At 44.8% G+C, this 19,849-nt stretch overlaps 2 protein-coding genes across 2 annotated transcripts in view; both read left to right on the forward strand.

The window, feature by feature from the left end:
* The window catches only part of piezo1 (piezo type mechanosensitive ion channel component 1 (Er blood group)), a 67,711-nt gene extending 60,958 nt beyond the window's left edge, over window positions 1-6,753 (forward strand). Inside the window, exons 48-54 of the mRNA XM_068567697.1 lie at window positions 257-349; window positions 1,587-1,759; window positions 1,892-2,014; window positions 2,121-2,200; window positions 3,098-3,284; window positions 5,345-5,486; window positions 5,727-6,753. Of these exons, the coding sequence (XP_068423798.1) occupies window positions 257-349; window positions 1,587-1,759; window positions 1,892-2,014; window positions 2,121-2,200; window positions 3,098-3,284; window positions 5,345-5,486; window positions 5,727-5,855 (927 nt within the window). The 3' untranslated portion in view covers window positions 5,856-6,753. The remainder of the gene's footprint in view (window positions 1-256; window positions 350-1,586; window positions 1,760-1,891; window positions 2,015-2,120; window positions 2,201-3,097; window positions 3,285-5,344; window positions 5,487-5,726) is intronic.
* Window positions 6,754-8,651: 1,898 nt separating this feature from the next.
* Window positions 8,652-18,983, forward strand: tm9sf2 (transmembrane 9 superfamily member 2). The gene is made up of 17 exons (XM_068568577.1): window positions 8,652-8,883; window positions 10,315-10,382; window positions 10,674-10,767; window positions 10,836-10,963; window positions 11,443-11,572; window positions 11,764-11,888; window positions 12,815-12,926; window positions 13,184-13,263; window positions 13,500-13,608; window positions 14,324-14,456; window positions 15,007-15,126; window positions 15,229-15,286; window positions 15,376-15,535; window positions 15,640-15,791; window positions 17,106-17,217; window positions 17,567-17,738; window positions 17,951-18,983. The coding sequence occupies exons 1-17, from the start codon at window positions 8,767-8,769 to the stop codon at window positions 18,016-18,018; spliced, it is 1,938 nt and encodes a 645-aa protein (XP_068424678.1). The 5' UTR covers window positions 8,652-8,766; the 3' UTR covers window positions 18,019-18,983.
* Window positions 18,984-19,849: the final 866 nt, after the last annotated feature.

The following is a 19,849-nucleotide window of genomic DNA, read 5'->3' on the forward strand; positions in this document are numbered from 1 at the left end:
AAGAAAAAAAGGGGATCTGAATTTGCAACAAAAACATAGTTCTGGTCAGACAACGTGTCCGACATCTTAACAATAAACGTACAACTTTTCAATAACACTTTAAAACTCCAGTGCATAATGAAGGTTATCCAGATTGAAACTACACAAAGCCAGTGCTACACGACAAGCCGGGGATATTAATGTCATATATTAATGTATTCTAGGAGCAAACACACAGGATAACCCTCTGGTGTGTTGTGTGTCTGTGTGTGTGTAGTCTCTGTTCACCATGAGCGTGCAGCAGCAGTCCATCCAGCCCTACACACCCGAGGAGTACGAGCAACTCACACACAAGTTTGGAGACAACGCGGTGTGTACTGGTTTCTGTCTGTGTGTGTAGGCCTGTAGGTGTGTGTGTGTGTGAGTGTAGGCGTGTAGGTGTGTGTGTGTGTGAGTGTAGGCGTGTAGGTGTGTGTGTGTGTGAGTGTAGGCGTGTGTGTGTGTGTGAGTGTAGGCGTGTAGGTGTGTGTGTGTGTGAGTGTAGGCGTGTAGGTGTGTGTGTGTGTGAGTGTAGGCGTGTAGGTGTGTGTGTGTGTGAGTGTAGGCGTGTAGGTGTGTGTGTGTGTGAGTGTAGGCGTGTAGGTGTGTGTGTGTGTGAGTGTAGGCGTGTAGGTGTGTGTGTGTGTGAGTGTAGGCGTGTAGGCGTGTAGGTGTGTGTGAGTGTAGGCGTGTAGGCGTGTGTGTGTGAGTGTAGGCGTGTAGGCGTGTGTGTGTGTGAGTGTGTGTGTGTAGGTGTGTGAGTGTAGGCGTGTAGGTGTGTGTGTGTGTGTGTCTGTGTGTGTGTGTGTGTAAGTGTGTGTGTGTAAGTGTGTGTAAGTGTGTGTGTGTATGTGTGTGTGTGTGTTTAGGTGTCTGTGTGTGTATGTGTGTGTGTGTAGGTGTAGGCGTGTAGGTGTGTGTGTGTGTGTGTGTGTGAGTGTAGGCGTGTGTGTCTGTGTGTGTGTGTGTAAGTGTGTGTGTGTATGTGTGTGTGTTTAGGTGTCTGTGTGTTAGTGTAGGCGTGTGTGTGTAAGTGTGTGTGTGTGTGTCTGTGAGTGTGTGCGCAGGTGTGTAAGTGTGTGTGTGTGTGTGTGTGTGTGTGTGTGTGTGTGTAAGTGTGTGTGTGTATGTGTGTGTGTTTAGGTGTCTGTGTGTGTATGTGTGTAGGTGTGTGTGTGTAAGTGTGTGTCTGTGTGTGTAGGTGTAGGTGTGGAAGTGTGTGTGTGGAAGTGTGTGTGTGTGTGTGTCTGTGTGTGTGTGTATGTATGTATGTGTGTAGGTGTGTGTGTGCAGGCGTGTGTGTGTGGAATTGTGTTTAGTTATGTGTATGTAGGTGTAGGTGTGTGTGTGGGAAGGTGTGTGTGTGTGAAGGTGTGTGTGTGTGTGTGTGTGTGTGTAGGTGTGTGTGTAGGTGTGTGTGTTTTACCTGTTTGAGTTGCTGTCTCTCTGTGTATCTATATGTTTCATTGTGTGTGTGTGTGTGTGCGTGTGTGTGTGTGTGTGTGTGTGTGTGTGTGTGTGTGTGTGTGTGTGTGTGTGTGTGTGTGTGTGTGTGTGTGTGTATCCAGGTAGCCATGCAGTTCATCACTCTCTATGGTTATGAGGACATCGTGACGGCGAACATTGAAGGCAGCTCGGGCTCCGTGTGGAGGATCAGCCCTCCCAGCAGGCAGGAAGTCATCAGAGAGCTGCTGGGGAGTCCTGTTGACCTCACGCTGCGGCTGGCCTGGACCTTCCAGAGGTAACACACACACACACACACACACACACACACACTGAGTGACTGACATACGACACATTACACGGATAGCTCCTACATCTACTGGCCTCATGCTTTCTTCGGGCTCACTGCCTCCATCTCTCTCTCCAACAGGGACTTGGGGAAAGGAGGGACGGTGGAGCACACCTTCGACAAACACTCCATCGACCTGGAGCCCGGGAACCCGGTGCGGGCCGACCTGGCCTCTCTCCTGGTGGGCAACCGCAGCGAGCCGGTGTAGGTTTCCTCTCTGGAGGGATGTGTGTGTGAACACTGGCGTGATGGAGGTAACGCATGTGGTTGGAGCTCAACTCATGGTGTCTTTTGGTGTTTTTCCCCTCAGGCTTGTTCCTCATATGATCCCCAACTACATCCGGGCCCCCAATGGAGCCGAGGCCAAGCCCGTCAACCAGCTGTATAAAGGTCAGAGGTCATGTGGTTCCTGTATGCAAATATAGGCAGATTCATTTCCACCAGTAATGGAAAGAGCAGCCAAAATACCCAAATCACTGAATGGTTACTTTCTACTAAGAAAGCAATAGAAATAGAAAGCAATAGTTTTTAGCTTTTCCTTTCAAGCTACTTTCTCCTCTTGAAGTCCTTATGTGACTCCGTAAACTTGCAGCTGCGACCGTAACGTTTCACTACACCTGTGATAGGTGTCCCTTACAGACACATGTGACCCTGTGGGCTTGTGGGAGTTTAACCAAGCAAAGCATCTCATGATAAACCTCCTATTCATAATGTAAAGCCACAACCCAGCAGACGGTTATGAGTGCTGAGGCCTCCCTGGTCCACAGATGTTTCATAAACCTCGTCATCCAGCAAGCGCTGAAGCTCATGAACATTTCAATACCCAGCATGCCCGAATCAGCCAATGTTTTGCCATAAAACAAGTCATTTTTTTACTGAAACTCCTTCCTAACAGGCCAATACTTTGTTTTATTGTGATTTTTTTTGTGTGTATGTGGTTTAAGGCCCTGAAACATACAGTTCGAGGAGGCATTTTTGGTGAATTTTGCTCATAATCATGCTGGATGTTCATAGTTATAATCAATATATGGTAAAAAAAAAGAAAAAAAAGAAAAAGGAATTTATTTGAAAAGAAATATATTTTTCGCAACAAAATTCTTTCAAAAATCATGTAAAATAACACAAGTATTAGAAGTCATTTGGGGTTCACAAGAGGTACTGAAGGAAAAACGACCCCATGGGGGTCCATCGAGCTTAAGAGGTTGTTAAGGGCTATACAATGTGTACAACATACGTGTACTTACTACACAAGCGTTGGTAGTAACACAGCTGCTGCTTGCCTTGTAGGGACTGAAGAGGACTACCTGAACATCACTCTGTCCCTGAAGAGCGACCGGTCCCTGAACGGCAGCGGGAACCAGGAGTGGTGGGACATTGCCATCGCGGATTGTGCGTCCTCCTGTCGGGTTATACCCATCGTCATCTTCAACGACAAAGTCAGTCCGCCCAGCCTGGGCTTCCTGGCTGGATACGGGTGAGACACACACACACACACACACTCAAACATTTACACGGGTTGGGTAAAAGGAACCATGTAACATATTCAAGATAACCCAAGGTTCAGAATCAGCTATATTTGGTTCTAGCTAACATCTCCAGAAGCCTTTTCACCAAACAACGGGCATGCAGAGGCATTTAAAGAGCCCACTAATCATCCATTCTTCAATGCTCCACTTGATTTGGAGTTGCAACCCAGAGGGAGATGCGTTAATGACCTCAAGGCATGTTCAACAAGACCACAGGTTACACTTTCAGCCGGAGCTTTATAGTGTAGTTCAGATCACTTTCTATCCATCAGACATGTTGACAATCAATCTGTTGACACAAACAAAGCCCATCCGGCTTTCCAAACATGGTTTGTTCTTTTGGTGTGACCTACGTCTGGGTCAACATACCCTTTAACTGAACACACACATGTGGTTAGTATAACAATGCACATACGTTTTCCTTATGATTCCAAATGTCGGGGGGCCAAACTCTGTTATATGAAGATTTTTCTCCAACATAGTCAATCAAAATGTCTCTGTTCCTTCAGTCTACGTTGCATCGTAGAGCTCCGGATACGATTGTTCTCACTAAATTCCTTTTGTTTGCCATTTTCGGCGAGGTGAAGGAAGTCTGTCTGTGTAGACGATGACCTGCCGCTTCCTGGCGACCCTCACATACACACAACATTACTGTCTGTCAATTATTGTAGTTTTAAAGCTTTGAACCAACCGTTCAAACTTAATGACCTCTCGGATGATCACAGCCTCGTGAAACTTTACGACCATGAACCAGAGGCCACTCAGAGGCTGCATGGGCTTTTTATTGAAAATGAGAAGGGGTGTCAAAACAGAACGGCTCACCATCCGATCTCTAAAACATTCAATTCTTGCAGAAATCTCCAACTGTCAAATGTTTTGGATCCCAAATAACGGCATGGATTTTCTATGTTGCTCCTCATGGTCTTGGGATCTTAATGGGATGTTATATTATCTATTATATGTATATATTATTTATTATATGTCACTTTTTTCACCAAAACTGTGTAAAAAATGGTATCAACTCACTATTTACAGCAGCATTTTTTTCTCCAGGGCAATCTTGGTGTTCTTCCTCACAAGACATTTAATATTGAAGCAATAAGGAACGAGAGGCAGTACCTTATCCTCAATATTGTACTGTTTAAGTGTGTTGATAGGCCCGACGCGTACAGCAGGAACAGAGACCACACATTATTCACCATCATTCCCCCCAAATTATCAAAGTTAACACGAAACATGTGTAAGCTGTTATACTGTGTTCCTAAACAGCTTGGGCTTTTATTGTGGAGGGGGAAACGTAAAGAGAGGAGAGGAGGATTTGTTCGAGTGAAAAGGGAGACGAGAATAAAATGGTTCCCGTCTTGTCTAACCTAACGGAGCAGCGTGTTGTTATTGAATATTATTATATGTATAAGTACAACAGGAACACTCGGCTACACATGTTTGTAACTGTCAAGCTTGAATTGACAACTAAAGGTCGCGCAATTTAAATCACCTGTTATTTTGAGTACACACCCATATGGAACGCTGGTTACTGTGAACAGGTAGTACAGTACTTTATGGCTGAATAAAGTACACCCTGTGACTCTCTCAACCAATCAGAACGCTTGATTTGATCCACCCGTATTATATAAAGCAATAAGGTACGAGAGGCAGTACTGTATTGTCAATAATGTACTGTTCAAGGGTGTTGTTAGGCCCGACCCGCAGCGGTTTAAATATGTCTTCTCTTATCTAACATGTTGTTATTTTATTATTATACAAGTATAGGCACAAGAGAAACGGTCACGCAATTTAAATCACCTGTTATTTTGAGTGCACACTCATATGGAACGCTGGTTAATGTAAACAGGTGGTACAGTACTTTATGGCTGAATAAAGTACACCCTCACTCTCAACCAATCAGAACGCTTGATTTCATCCACCCGTATTCTAATATAAAATTGTGATTTATGATTTGAGTCGTTTTCTTCCACATTCTTTCCCTTTTTCTCCTCTCTCCTCTCAGGATCATGGGTCTGTATGTGTCTGTGGTCTTAGTCATTGGAAAGTTTGTTCGTGGCTTCTTCAGCGAGATCTCCCACTCCATCATGTTTGAAGAGCTGCCCTGTGTGGACCGCATCCTGAAGCTGTGCACAGACATCTTTCTGGTCAGTGTGCATGTTAACACACTCCTTCTGTATTCACCGTACTCTCGTGTGAACACACATATCGGGGGTTGAGTCAAATATGTTCTCCAGATTTGAATTAGCAGATCAGAAGAGCCCTTAATCTAAGCACATTTCTTTTAAATAATGGGTCCACAAAACACACCGGGTTGATGCCACATTGCTGGAGAAATCATTTCTGTATAATCTTCACCCACAAGCTGATGTTTTTGTGTGTTTCAGGTGCGTGAGACAGGAGAGCTGGAGCTGGAAGAGGAACTTTACTCCAAGCTGATCTTCCTCTATCGATCTCCAGAGACGATGATTAAATGGACCAGAGACATGTACAGCCGAGAACACTCCAGATACTGACAGACCGCCAGCAGATGACGCTGTGTTTGGTGGTGATACCACACGTACAGCGATATCTGAAGCACATTGTGAAGATGTCAAGAGGTCAGCCCAAGGGAGGCAGACTGGACGTTGTCTCACAGAGACACACAAGAGGAGATGAACACTGGTAGACGTACTGTATGAAACCAGTTCGCTATATTGCTGTTCTCCACAGCTACCTGAGCACTTTCATGGAGACACCTCACACTACAGACTGCTGAGAGACGGAGATGGAGATGGACAGCAGCTGGAAGTCTGTCCTGCAGGATTTGGACGTCCAAAAAAACGCTCCTGGAAGACACAATTAGCGGTCAAATCAAGCTGTGTTAAATGGTCAAGGGTCGAGAGACGCTTCGTTCCTGACCTCTGTGTTTTTGAGCCACCCACATGGAGGGATTCTGGGTAATTGTAGGTTGAACCATCTGCAACTACTGTCAACCATAAGTCCTTAACACAAGTGGCCTTTTTTTCTTTTTTTTGTTGTTGGTGCAATTAATAAACTCCGAGCGACTGACGTAGTCAGTCCGAAGGACGCTGTTGAAACTGATCCGTTTCTTATTATTATTAATATTTTTTTGATCCTTATTTTTCCACTTTGGACTGCTTTTTGGGGGACTTGTCATACTTCAAAAGTCACCAAATTTGGACCGCGTGTCAGGCCTGGTGAAAATAGCCATCTGATCTCGGCGTAAAAAAGAAAAGAAAATGGCTCTCTAGCGCCCCCTAGAAGTTTGACCGGCGACGCCCCTCGCTCAGTTTGTCCAATTGACTTGAAAAAAATCACACATGTCCAGCTCCACCTGCTCTACAAAAAAATGCTCAGACCCATAAAGTCTGCCTACTAAAATGTTCCGCCATTTTGAATTTTGTGAAAAACACTTTTCTCCTAGAACGTTTGGTCCGATTCACACCAAACTTGCTGTGCATCATGAATGAGGCTGTATCATCAAGACTGCGTTGAAAACCTTTTGGTATCTCACTGCCTTGAGGAGAGACAGACCGATTCACCTCTTAGGGGCGTGTTTTATTTTGAAAAACTCTATATTTTTCTTCGTTTCACTTTCACACAGAACATGAGTATCACGTGGCTGAAAAGCTTTGCGTTTTATTTTCTGTAACGAGGCTGATTCCTCTGAGCTAATAAAGGCATCAACCAATCACGTTTTGCTGAATTGGTTGACGGTGCCTGTTTTTATGAACAAACAACACACAAAAAAGTCTCCGTACGTCCAATGCATGACGGCAAATTGTATCACTCCTCTGACAAAGATCCTTCTGTTCTCGCCTTTCACACAAAATGACAGACACATACGTATTCGCAGGCGAGTATTTCACGTTTTTCTGTCGCTTATTCTTCGGAAATACTTTAAACATCATCATTCATTGTAAAAGCAACGTGTGCAGCGGTTATGTTCTTTGATTTTACATCATGAACCCTCTGCTGGGCAGAACACGAAACTTCAAAGTAAAAAACATGTTTGTCCCCATTGTGTCGGCTCACCCGTTGATCTTAAAAACTCTTGAAGAAATCAGACTCTGAAGAGAAAACGTGCTGCAGAAACGGTTCCCAGCAGACAGTAAAATGTAACTCGGATGCTTTAGAAGTGATTGAGCTCAGTTATCCGTCAGTGTTTATAAAGTAGTAGCTTTTGGAATTCACCAATGTGATCATATGATGGAGATGTCATGGCAGATGTCTGCTGTTAGCTTAGCATTAGCCTTTTGCATAGCATTAGCCTGTGAATGAAAAACATCTGATGAAATGAACACAAATAACTTTGAAACAAGCCAAAGTGGCGACTTACAGACTTTCAATGATGAAAATAAATGACAAATGTCTAAATTGATGGTTGTAGCTACATTTACTGTGCACATTACATTTTTGGGTTATTTTGATTACTTAAATTCAGCATACTAATGTATGTTACAGTAGACTCTGGTGAATGAATAATTCTACATAGGATTTTCAGTATTTATTGCACTTAAACTGCTATAATATTTATATATTTACATGTGTAACATTTAAATTGCTATTTCATGTCCACTTAGCCTCAGTAATTTCAGTTCCTACCTGTCATTGTCTTGCAGGGGACAGATGTGAGTGTGATAGACTACGATGTTCTCCAACCATTGAAATGGAGGCTTTTGAAAACATTGCGGACCCTTTTTTTTTTATTTGAAAATGTCCTGAAAAGTTGTCGCTGGATGACGGCTCCAAGAAATACACTACCACCAATAGCCAACGGGGGATTGCCAGCAGATTATGGGAAAATCTGATGAGAGATTTAGCAATGACCTGTTCATTATGGGAACATCTCCACGACCAAAAGGTTCTACAACAGCGTCAGAAGAATGGACTACGAGTCAAAGGCTCTCAGTGTGAATTTGGTAAAACTCAATTAGGCCATGTGTTACAGGTGAGGTAAAAGAGGACCAAAAAGAAAAAGCAACAGTGTAAAAAATAAATGTATTTCAACCAAAAACAAGGAAAGGCTTCAAAAACGGTATATAAAGGTGGACAAACACTCCAGTATCTATATATTTCACTATCTTAGGCTCACTCATTTTATTGTGGAAATGTGAGTCCTTTTAAAAAGAAAATATTTTTTTTTTTAATGTATTTTTAAATAATGTAAATACTACTAGACATCCATACCAGTTGGTGGCGGTAATGCATCCATTTGTTATTTGCTAACCGCTAATACACCTACAAAAAAAAAAGGAGAAGAAGAAGAATGCGCCACTTCACGAAGCACGACTTCCGGTCGTGACGTGTTGGCCGCAGCACAACCGGATGCTGGTGGCCGTCCAGCGCATCAGACGTCAGTTTGAACCGCGCAGAGGAGCGAGGTGAGCGGCGTACATCCCGAGTGAAGGTCGGCAGCGGAACATGTTGCGGTGGCTGCTCGCGGCGGCGCTGCTGGCTCCCGCGGCGGGCTTCTACCTGCCGGGGCTCGCGCCCGTGAGCTTCTGCGAGCCGGGAAAGGACCAAGTGCCAGACTGCAAGGTAAACACAACATGGCACAGGTCACCTGTGCAACTTTAGCTGCCCGGGGGGGATGACGGACTGGTTGTATATGCGGTACACGGTGCGAGCATTGAATGACACAAAAGGCAGCAGCCGAGCTAGCTCACGCTAGTTCTTTATAATGTAAGTATACGTGAACAAGACAGCAAAGCTAACAGACACCGTGAAAACAGATAGGATGCTAATGCTAACCGCGCTAATGCATCAAAGTGTCTGATGAATCAAGATAATCACAGATATGTACACTTAACTAGAATATACAACTAAATGATTCACAACTCTCTAAATGATTGTGTGCGTGTGTCACTGTGCGTGTGTCACTGTGTGTGTGTCTCTCTATGTGTGTCTCACTGTGTTTCTGTGTGTCTCACTGTCTGTCTGTGTGTGTGTGTGTGTGTGTGTGTGTGTGTGTGTGTGTGTGTGTGTGTGTGTCCGCGTGGCACTGTGTGTGTGTGTGTGTCTCTCTGTGTGTGTCTCTCTCTGTCTCTCTCTCTCTCTGTCTCTCTCTCTCTCTCTCTCTCTCTCTCTCTCTCTCTCTCTCTCTCTCTCTCTCTCCCTTTGTTTCTCTCTGTGTGTCTGTGTGTGTGTGTGTGTGTGTGTGTGTGTCTCTGTCTCTCTGTGCGTCTCTCTGTTTCTCACACACACACACACTCAGCATTCTCTATCCAAGAGTCAAAATGTATTAAACAAAAACAGATCAGAATCCACAACATGTTTTATTTTTACTGAACACACAATTTAGTTTCAATAAATTACTGACTTTAATCCTTCAAACACATTTTCACTGCGGGTGAAACTCTGCTCCAGTCCCCAGATATCTAACATCAAATGAACCTTTTCCTGTCATAAATATGACCAATATGAATGCTTCAGGTACGGCAGTGTGAGCAGGTAACACATAGTCTAATATATTCAATCAAATTGTTTGTTTCTAAATAATATTAATACCTAATTGTTTCCAAAGTCGTCCGGGGTGGCTGCTACTTTAAAAAGTAAAACATTAACGTACAGTAATTGTCATTCAAGCTTCTGATTAATATTTTCAACACACACAATAAACCGGTTAGTGATCACGTTGGAGATAAACATTCGGTGCAGAGGAAGCTGAGAGGCAAAGCGCTCAGTTCACCAGTCCGGCCACATTCCAGCCCTCGTCCATGGTCGTTGATCCAGAACACTGCAGCGTGGGCCGAGAATGCTGCGTTTTCCCCTGGACTTGAAGGCATCGCAATGTAACTCAATGCAACCTCTGTTGTCTCATCAGTCTCTGGCATCCTGTCACGGTTTCCAGGTTTTTGGCATTGACCTGGTACCGAAGTACACCAACCAACCAATCAGGGATCAATAGCCAATAACATGAAACGGATCGCCTGATTGGCTGCTCACATGCCTGCTTTTGTTTCCCTCTAGTCGGCCATCGAGCTGTTTGTGAACCGGTTGGATTCAGTGGAGTCCGTCCTGCCGTACGAATACACAGCGTGAGTGCAAAGTGCTTCACACTGAACCGATGTGTCTGTTCTACCTTTTGGATGTTTATTTAGTTCATTTTATCACTTTTTGAGGCTGAACAACTTACTTCTCTGTGCATTATTTTGGTCTCAAAGCATTAAAGAGTTATTAATGCATGAACTATAATGAAGAACACTTTATTATTTAACTGTACCAGTGGAAGCAGAGAGCTTCTACTTCTTACACTCTGAGTTCTCTCCATTTGCTGAAATGTTGTAATATATCATGTTGAATCAAAGTCTTTTGTCTTGTTGCTGCAGGTTTGACTTTTGCTCTGAGGAAACATCCCAACGTCCGTCAGAGAATCTGGGCCAGGTTCTGTTTGGGGAGAGGATCGAACCCTCACCGTACAAGGTAACACATCTACACACACACATAGACACACACACACACACACACACACTAACTGCTTCCTGTGTCAGTTTGAGTTCAAGAAGCCGGTGACGTGTCAGAAGGTCTGCACCAGAAGCTACAACACCAACACGCCGGCAGACAAAACCAAACTGGACTTCCTCAAGAAGGGCATGTTACTCAACTACCAGCACCACTGGTGTGTATGACTCTCTCTCACAGACACACACACACACACACACACACACACACACGCCTCATAAAGTGAAGGAACATGCGAACACATTTTTAGGAATTGAAAACTTCATTTTTGATAAATCGTAGAAGTTTAATGAGTTGGTTTGTCCGTTGTCCTCACTTGTATTTATGTTGGAGGGAATAGTGAGGGAAGCTGTGTGTTTGTGTGTGTGTGTGTGTGTGTGTGTTATCAGGCAACACAGTGAGTTTCAGATCACAAGGTCAGGTATGTGAGACAGCCATGGGATGACGAGGAGTCTGAGCGAAGGAGACAAGGAAGCTCCAAAGAAAGGCAAGATGCAGCTAAAACTAGCCGTGGTTTAGCCGCAATGCTAACAGTGAACAACGAACACATCAAAGGGGACCAAAGTACATGTTTCCCATCAATAAACTCCAACTGAACAGCTTGGGTCATGTGTTTGTGTGTCTGTGTGTGTGAAGGATTGTGGATAACATGCCAGTTACTTGGTGCTACGATGTCGAAGATGGACAGAAGTTCTGCAATCCCGGTTTCCCCATCGGCTGTTTCGTCACGGAAGCGGGTCGACCCAAAGACGCCTGCGTGGTCAACGTGAGTGGAGTTGCACAAAGACACACACACAAGTAACATTTGAGTCGATCCAGCACATGGACATGAGAGCTCTGGTACATCTGACAGCAGCTACCAGCTACTGAAACATTCTGGTTTTAAGCCCACGATGCGTGGAACAACACATTATATGTACATCTGTCTGAGCTTTGTGTCTCCTTTTGGTCTTCCAGTCTAACTTCAATGAAAATGACGCCTTTTACATCTTTAACCACGTGGACATCACCATCCATTACCACATCGTGGAGAACGAGCAACTGGGAGCTCGACTGGTCGCGGCCAAGATTGAACCCAAAAGGTGAGTTTGATGTGGTGTAGAGCTTCTGGATGGACACGACTACGATACGGAGCTCAACAAGAGACCTTACACTTCATTAATATTACAGCCACTCGTCGTCCTGGTGTCATCTTCAACCTTCATGAAAGCTATAAGGTACTCAAGGCAGTACTGTATCATCAATAATGTACAGTTCAAGGGTGTTGTTAAACAGCAAACCCTTGAACTGTACATTATTGTTGATACAGAACTGCCTTGAGTACCTTATTGCTTTATAATACGGTTACCTGCGACATTATAGTCAAGCAATAAGGTACTGGTGGCAGTACTGTATCGTCAATAATGTACAGTTCAAGGGTGTTGTTAGGCCCAACGCCCAGCAGAGGGCTGGCAAACCCTTGAACTGTACATTATTGACGATACAGTACTGCCTCCAGTACCTTATTGCTTTTATAATACGGTTACCTGCGACATTGTATTCAAGCAATAAGGTACTGGAGGCAGTACTGTATCGTCAATAATGTACAGTTCAAGGGTGTTAGGCCAAACCCTTAAACTGTACATTATTGACGATACAGTACTGCCTCCAGTACTTTATTGCTTTATAACACGGTTACCAGCGACATTATAAACAGTAATAGTAGCTGCCTTTCAACACAAAATAGTTGTAGCCACTAAACGTTGTGTATCGCATTTCAGTAGCGTAGAGAAAATAGTCCCGCTATGCAACCGCCACGCATTCAGTACGTTATGGCTGAATACAGTACACCCCGTGACTCACTCTCGACCAATCAGAATGCTCGATTTGATCCCGCCGTACTGTCATCTCTGGTGTGAAACCACTGGTTCCACCGAGCAGTAGAATGTTGTGCGTCAGAACCCAATATGCAAATGAGCTGGTGGACTTTACTTTAATCCATGTCCTTTGTCTCTCTTCGATCTTCCAGCTACGAGCACCCGGATGGAAACAGCCCCGTTTGTTCCGGGGGGCCGAAGTTCCTGAAGAGCAAACACACAGGAGTGTTTGAGATCCCCTACACCTACTCGGTCACCTTTGTGGTCAGTACCACATGCCGTGTGTGTGCGTCGTTTGGCTTTTAAAGAAACAAGAAACCCTTCAAGAGGAAGTGGAATGTAGCAAACGACTTGAAGTCACTCGTGTGGTTCTGTCGGTGGACGACGTTTCAAACTGCAAATAGCTGAATACGTAGACAACAATGTTGATCATGTATGTGTACGTTCATACATGTGGATGTGAAGGAACGGGATCATGTACACAGGTGTGTGTGTGTGTGTGTGTGTGTGTGTGTGTGTAGGAAGACGAGAATATTCGCTGGGCGTCGAGATGGGACTACATCCTGGAGTCAATGCCTCACACCAACATCCAGTGGTTCAGGTGAGACTACACACACACACACACACACACACACACAGACACACACGAGACATCCACTTGCAGCTCTGTATCTTGGTTTGTAGAATGAATTGTGTTCATGAGTTTTCTGTCACTGATGTTTGGAAGTTCACAGAATGTGTCGACACAAAGTCAAGAGGTGATCAGTTTGTTGTGAATCAGGTAAACAGTGATAGCTCATGTGTTGTTGTTGTTGTTGTTGTTGTTTTTCCCCTCAGCATCATGAACTCGCTGGTGATCGTGCTCTTCCTGTCTGGAATGGTCGCCATGATCATGCTGAGGACTCTGCACAAAGACATCGCCAGATACAACCAGATGGACTCTGTGGTGAGAGAGTGTGTGAGGGAGAGAGTGTGTGTGTGTGTGTGTGTGTACGTGTGTGTGTGTGTGTGTGTGTGTGTGTGTGTGTGTGTGTGTGTGTGTGTGTGTGTGTGTGTGTGTGTGTGTCTCTGTGTGGCTGCAAGGATCAAAAGAGAAGCTGTGGACTAAAGGTTCACAGCTCCAGCAATGAGCTGAGTTATATATTTACTTTATGTATTTACTTTATATATTTACTCTCATTCTCTGCTCTCTGTCCTCTGTCCTGTGTCCTCTGTCCTCTGTCCTCTGTCCTCTGCTCTCTGTCCTGTTTCCTGTGTCCTCTGCTCTCTGTCCTCTGCTCTCTGTCCTGTGTCCTCTGTCCTGTGTCCTCTGTCCTCTGCTCTCTGTCCTCTGTCCTGTGTCCTCTGTCCTCTGCTCTCTGTCCTGTGTCCTCTGTCCTGTGTCCTCTGTCCTCTGCTCTCTGTCCTGTGTCCTCTGTCCTGTGTCCTCTGCTCTCTGTCCTGTGTCCTCTGCTCTCTGTCCTCTGTCCTCTGCTCTCTGTCCTGTGTCCTCTGCTCTCTGTCCTCTGTCCTCTGCTCTCTGTCCTCTGCTCTCTGTCCTGTGTCCTCTGACCTGTGTCCTCTGTCCTCTGCTCTCTGTCCTGTTTCCTGTGTCCTCTGCTCTCTGTCCTTTGTCCTCTGTCCTGTGTCCTCGCCCCCCCCCCCCCCCTGTGGTTCTCCAGGAGGACGCTCAGGAGGAGTTTGGGTGGAAGTTGGTCCATGGAGACGTCTTCCGGCCTCCCAGGAAGGGAATGCTGCTGTCGGTGTTCCTCGGCTCTGGAACCCAGATCTTCATCATGACCTTCGTCACCCTCTGTATGTGTTCCTCATCTTCATCATGACCTTCGTCACCCTCTGTATGTGTTCCTCATCTTCATCGTGACCTTTAATGCTCTGAGTTATGAAAAGGTCAAATGTACAACATGCAACACCTCAAGATGTTACACACATCTTTTACTACAATAATTGTGTGTGTGTGTGTGTGTCTCTCTCTCTCTGTGTTTGTGTGTGTGTCTCTCTATCGCTCTGTGTGTGTTCCTAAATGTCACCTATTGTGGTTATTTGCATTAAAATCACACAATTGAGATGATAAATGAATGAATTATATGTTTATTTATTTAAAAACATCTTTGCATCTGTAAGCCACTTGCAGCTCGTGTTAGGAAGTTAAACAGACCATAATGTCCTCTTTATTGTCTATTCTGGTCTTATTATTATTAATAATACCATTATTATTATTCAAGACATTCAGACGTGCAGAGACTCGCCGCCGCTTCTCCCCATCGGCTCACTCGTGATGTAAATATAGAACTCAAAGTCTAAAAACCCAACATGGCTGACTTCTCCTCCCTCCTCCCCTCCTCAGTCTTCGCCTGTCTCGGGTTCCTCTCCCCGGCTAACCGCGGCGCTCTGATGACGTGTGCTGTGGTTCTCTGGGTTCTCCTGGGAACGCCTGCTGGATACGTGGCCGCTCGCCTCTACAAGTGTAAGAGAGAGGGAAAAATAATACGGAGAAAAGTGATTCCCCGTCCGGCTGCAGCTCTTTGAATTCTTTTGTTCTTTGTCTTTATGTTCGGCTAATTGACAGCTTTCGGAGGAGAGAAGTGGAAGACCAACGTTCTGCTGACGGCCTTCCTCTGTCCGGGGTGAGACTGCTACGTAGCGTCACGACAGCTGCTCTGCATTTCCATCCTGTGCGTAGTATAAAGTACATACTTGTGTTTTCTCTGCTCAGGGTGGTGTTTGCAGACTTCTTTGTGATGAACTTGATCCTGTGGGGTGAAGGGTCCTCAGCAGCGATGCCGTTTGGGACCCTGGTGGCCATTTTGGCTCTTTGGTTCTGTATCTCAGTGCCTCTCACGTTCATAGGGGCATACTTTGGCTTCAAGAAGACAGTAAGTACATGAGTATGAACGTACATCCATTCAGAAGTATTTGGAGGACCTATTTCAGGATGCACCCGTGTTTTGATCCCCTTCTCTTTCTCCGCTCGGTTCAGGGCATCGAACACCCGGTGCGGACCAATCAGATTCCTCGCCAAGTCCCGGAGCAGTCGTTCTACACCAAGCCGTCCCCCGGCATCATCATGGGGGGGATTCTGCCCTTTGGATGTATATTTATTCAGCTGTTCTTCATCTTGAACTCCATCTGGTGAGAATGAACAAACAAGTTATTTACTCATAAAACGTGTAAATAAAACGCGCAAACTCCGTTTTTCTGCTTCTAAATTGAAAGTGTGGAAAGCAGAGAACCCGTTCAGGGTTTAAAGTAGTAGTTCTAGATGAAATGAGAAGCACAAGTCTGCAACTGCATGGGTTACTTCCCACCTGAGAGAATACATCTGATAAATAGAACACAATCAAGCAATAAGGGACGAGAGGCAGTACTGTATCGTCAATAATGTATCGTACTGTGTCGTCAATAATGTATTGTATCATCAATAATGCATCGTATCGTAAATAATGTATCGTATCGTAAATAATGTATCGTATCGTCAATAATGTATCTTATCGTACCGTCAATAATGTATCGTATCGTCAATAATGTATCGTCAATAATGTATCGCATCGTCAATAATGTATCGCATCGTCAATAATGTATCGTATCGTCAATAATGTATCGTCAATAATGTATCGTATCGTCAATAATGTATCGTATCGTCAATAATGTATCGTATCGTCAATAATGTAGGAGCAGCTTTTCTAGCCTTTACGGCTCGTTCAGCGGTCCAGGAAGTACATCGGCCAATCAAATGCGTGTATTCCAATAATGTACTGACTCACATCCGAAATGAAAATATACCTTTAGAGCCCAAAATGATCCGAATCCTGATGACATGCGGTTTAATAACTCCGCATACAGTCTCCCTACACATTCATTTCTCTTATTAAAAGATGAGAACAACATGTATTTCACTTCACACCTGAATGAAGTGAATTCAAAGTTGTATTTCAATTCAGTTTTCTAAATCAAGTACTTCATTTTAAGAGCCACATCTTTACGTATTTATCTTTTTGATCCAGCCCATATTTACTTGATAGAAGAGAATAACTTGTATTTATTATTATATATTAAATTAAACGTTCTTATTTGATTTGACAGTTATTGAAACATGTAGATGTCAATGCAAGTTTACAATATTGTGACGTTCCATGAGGAAATCCTCTCCAACTGGACTTTAAATGAATTTTAACATATATATTTTGAGTAAATGGGAGGGTTATCCTGATTAACGGTATTCTTCTATTCAACTTTGACAATATATGGAATATGAAAACCCAAAATAAATGAATGAATGAAGCAGAACCAGAGACTAACGACATCGAGGGGTTAAAGTCTAACCCGTCATAAAAAATCCAATAAAGGCAAACGTGTACTACCTGTCTATAACATGTACTGTTATCACCAAATATGTATTTTCACGTGGTATTTTCCCGTGGTGACGCGTTGGATCTGTTCCTCCAGGTCGCATCAGATGTACTACATGTTCGGCTTCCTGTTCCTGGTCTTCATCATCCTGGTCATCACCTGCTCCGAGGCCACCATCCTGCTGTGCTACTTCCACCTGTGTGCTGAGGTAAACCACCAGGAACAATGACGTTACCTGATGTTTACAGGATCATGACCTTTAAACCGCCTTATTGTCAATTCAAGACGCCAACGCCCGTTTATTCGACCAGCAATAAACTATCCGAAACGTACGCGGACCGCACAGCGCCGCTCGGTGCCGCGGTCGACACAAAGATGGCCGCCGCTGCACGGGAAGATGCGAAGATAGCGATGTCATTGTGACCGTCTCTGAGGGCTTTTCAGCTGTCGGGTTGAACTTCATGTTCTTGCCCTCCGGATTGATGCTAGTTGAGGTGAAACGCTTCGCCCTGTTTCATAGTTTAGGGATCACTAACGCCTCCCGTCTCCTCCCGTAGGACTACCACTGGCAGTGGCGCTCCTTCCTCACCAGCGGCTTCACGGCCGTCTACTTCCTGGTCTACGCCGTTCATTACTTCTTCTCCAAGCTGCAGATCACCGGACTGGCCAGCACCATCCTGTACTTCGGATACACCATGATCATGGCGCTCATCTTTTTCTTATTCACAGGTACGCATGTGAAAAAGAAAGAAAGGAAGGATGGTTGGTCTGGTTTTCTATCGTGCATACTGCTACTAAACAGATTATTGGGGGAACGGGAGAGATCTCAGTTTAGAGGGCTGTCAGGATGAAGATGTCGTTTCTAAAGTCAAACTAAATTAGAAATACCTGAGCGCCTCGGATGGGAGAGTTAAAGAAGATAAATGTTCTTCTGTCCTCAGGTTCAATCGGCTTCTTCGCCTGTTTCTGGTTCGTCACCAAGATCTACAGCGTGGTCAAAGTGGACTGAAAGGAGCCGAACTCTCAACAGACTATTGGCTGGAAATCCCTTTTTCTCTCCCGTTTAAAACCCTCTGGATCGTTCAGCCCTGTTGCCCGAAACATGAACCGAGCTTCACGACGAGAACCTTCGCCCCCGACGGACGGCTTCTTCCCGCCGCGAGCTTCAAACGTCTGCGTGCGAGCATGTGACCGGCTCCTTATCTTCAACATAAAGAGTATTTATCTGCATATAACCTGAACAAGGCTGTTCCCAGTATCTATCCACACACACACACACACACACACACACAGAGGCTGTGCAGACAGCGTGTCAGCCGTCTTCTCATTTTGTTTTACGGCGATCCGTGCGCGGCGTTTGCAGAAACTGCGATCGGGCAAATGAAGCGGCGATGGCCGCGCCCCTCAACAGCCGCTTCATCAGAGCGTCGCGTTGACACGTGCACGTGCACGTGCACGGAAAGACAAAGTCCAGTCTGGCTCTGGAACCTCGCTGCCTTCCCCGTTGGCTCTTGTTACAGTTTTCCCACACGTGGTTACATCGGTTTGTTTTCTGGGACGCGTCCTCGTGACGCAGCACCGGACGCCGTGTTCCTACGCCTGCATGCCGAAGGACCGCCCGAGTCCGCTCATGAGGATTGATGTGAATATTTATGTTGGTTTGTTAATTTAAGATGTTAAGCTAATCATGCGAGCGTGCACAAGGGGCTGTGAGGTCACAGCTGATGAAGATGCACAAACCCATTTGAAAGATGTCGCTTCACTTTGAATGCATTTTGTGTTAAAGTAAGAAAGTTACTGATGTTTTGCTGAATGAAGAGTTTTTTTTTGTGCGGGGACAAAAGAATAAATTCAGACTGATGTGTAACGGGTTTCATTGTGAGCCGTTAGTGAAGGTCAAGAGACAAACAACCCGCCGTCACGGCTTCGGTACGGAGTCGGGAATAAAAGCGTTTCTTCAGTGTGTCGTGTAAGTCACTGTTGTTCTCGTTGTTTCTTTACTTCCAGCTCGTATTCGTTGCGTTGCCCTCGTGCAGCTTGCTGTACATGTACGTTGGATGAGGCAGAGGCTTTACTCTGACTCTTCAACTTCATGGCGTTTGAAACGGGTTTTGAAATATTAAAATTCAAAATCTTTAATTATTCTTTGCCAAGTGTGGATCCATGAGGGAGTTTGCCCGAATTCGCTCGACTAAAAGGTCAATTAACACAAAGACTTAACTAAATGCAACAAACCAGTGAAAGATGTTAAAAGGTCAGAGAACAAGCGCCCTTTGTTTGATCTGAAGACACCTGGATGGATGGACGCCTGTCATCTTGCTTTGTGAGGCATTTCAGATCACAAGAGAGACAAACTAGATTAAAAAAATATATATATTATGAGATTAGAAGCAGGTCAACCAATTAAGTCTTTATTTCCTAAAATATTCCATCCATCTCTTCAGAGCTCGACGTCAAAGCACCGACTCCTCTTGCTTTTGTGGTTGATATACAATGCCTGTAAAACCACTGTTTGTTAAAGTATTTTACTAAGTGTCTGCTGTGGGGCCCCTACATGTCCACTGGGGGCCTCGGGGTCATAAAGAAGAAGTCGGGCTGTGGAAGGTCAGGATCAATGTGTCTGGGTGGATGTTATGTCTCTTAGAGTCCAGTAGAGGACTCTGCCTGTGCTCACAGAACTAGGGTTACGTTATCGTAACCTTTGTTCCCCATTGGCCAACACTGGACCTCTAACTGAAGAGACTTTGTCTCCATCTTTGAGCCAGCAGGTGGATTTAAACCCATCCTGAGCAGGCAGACAACAGAATGATGAAGGATCCAAACCACCACATGAGAGCCTC

Source organism: Clinocottus analis, unplaced genomic scaffold (genome assembly GCF_023055335.1).
Source record: "Clinocottus analis isolate CAN_PGR_092001 unplaced genomic scaffold, fCliAna1.0.p SCAF_8, whole genome shotgun sequence".
NCBI lineage: Eukaryota > Metazoa > Chordata > Actinopteri > Perciformes > Cottidae > Clinocottus > Clinocottus analis.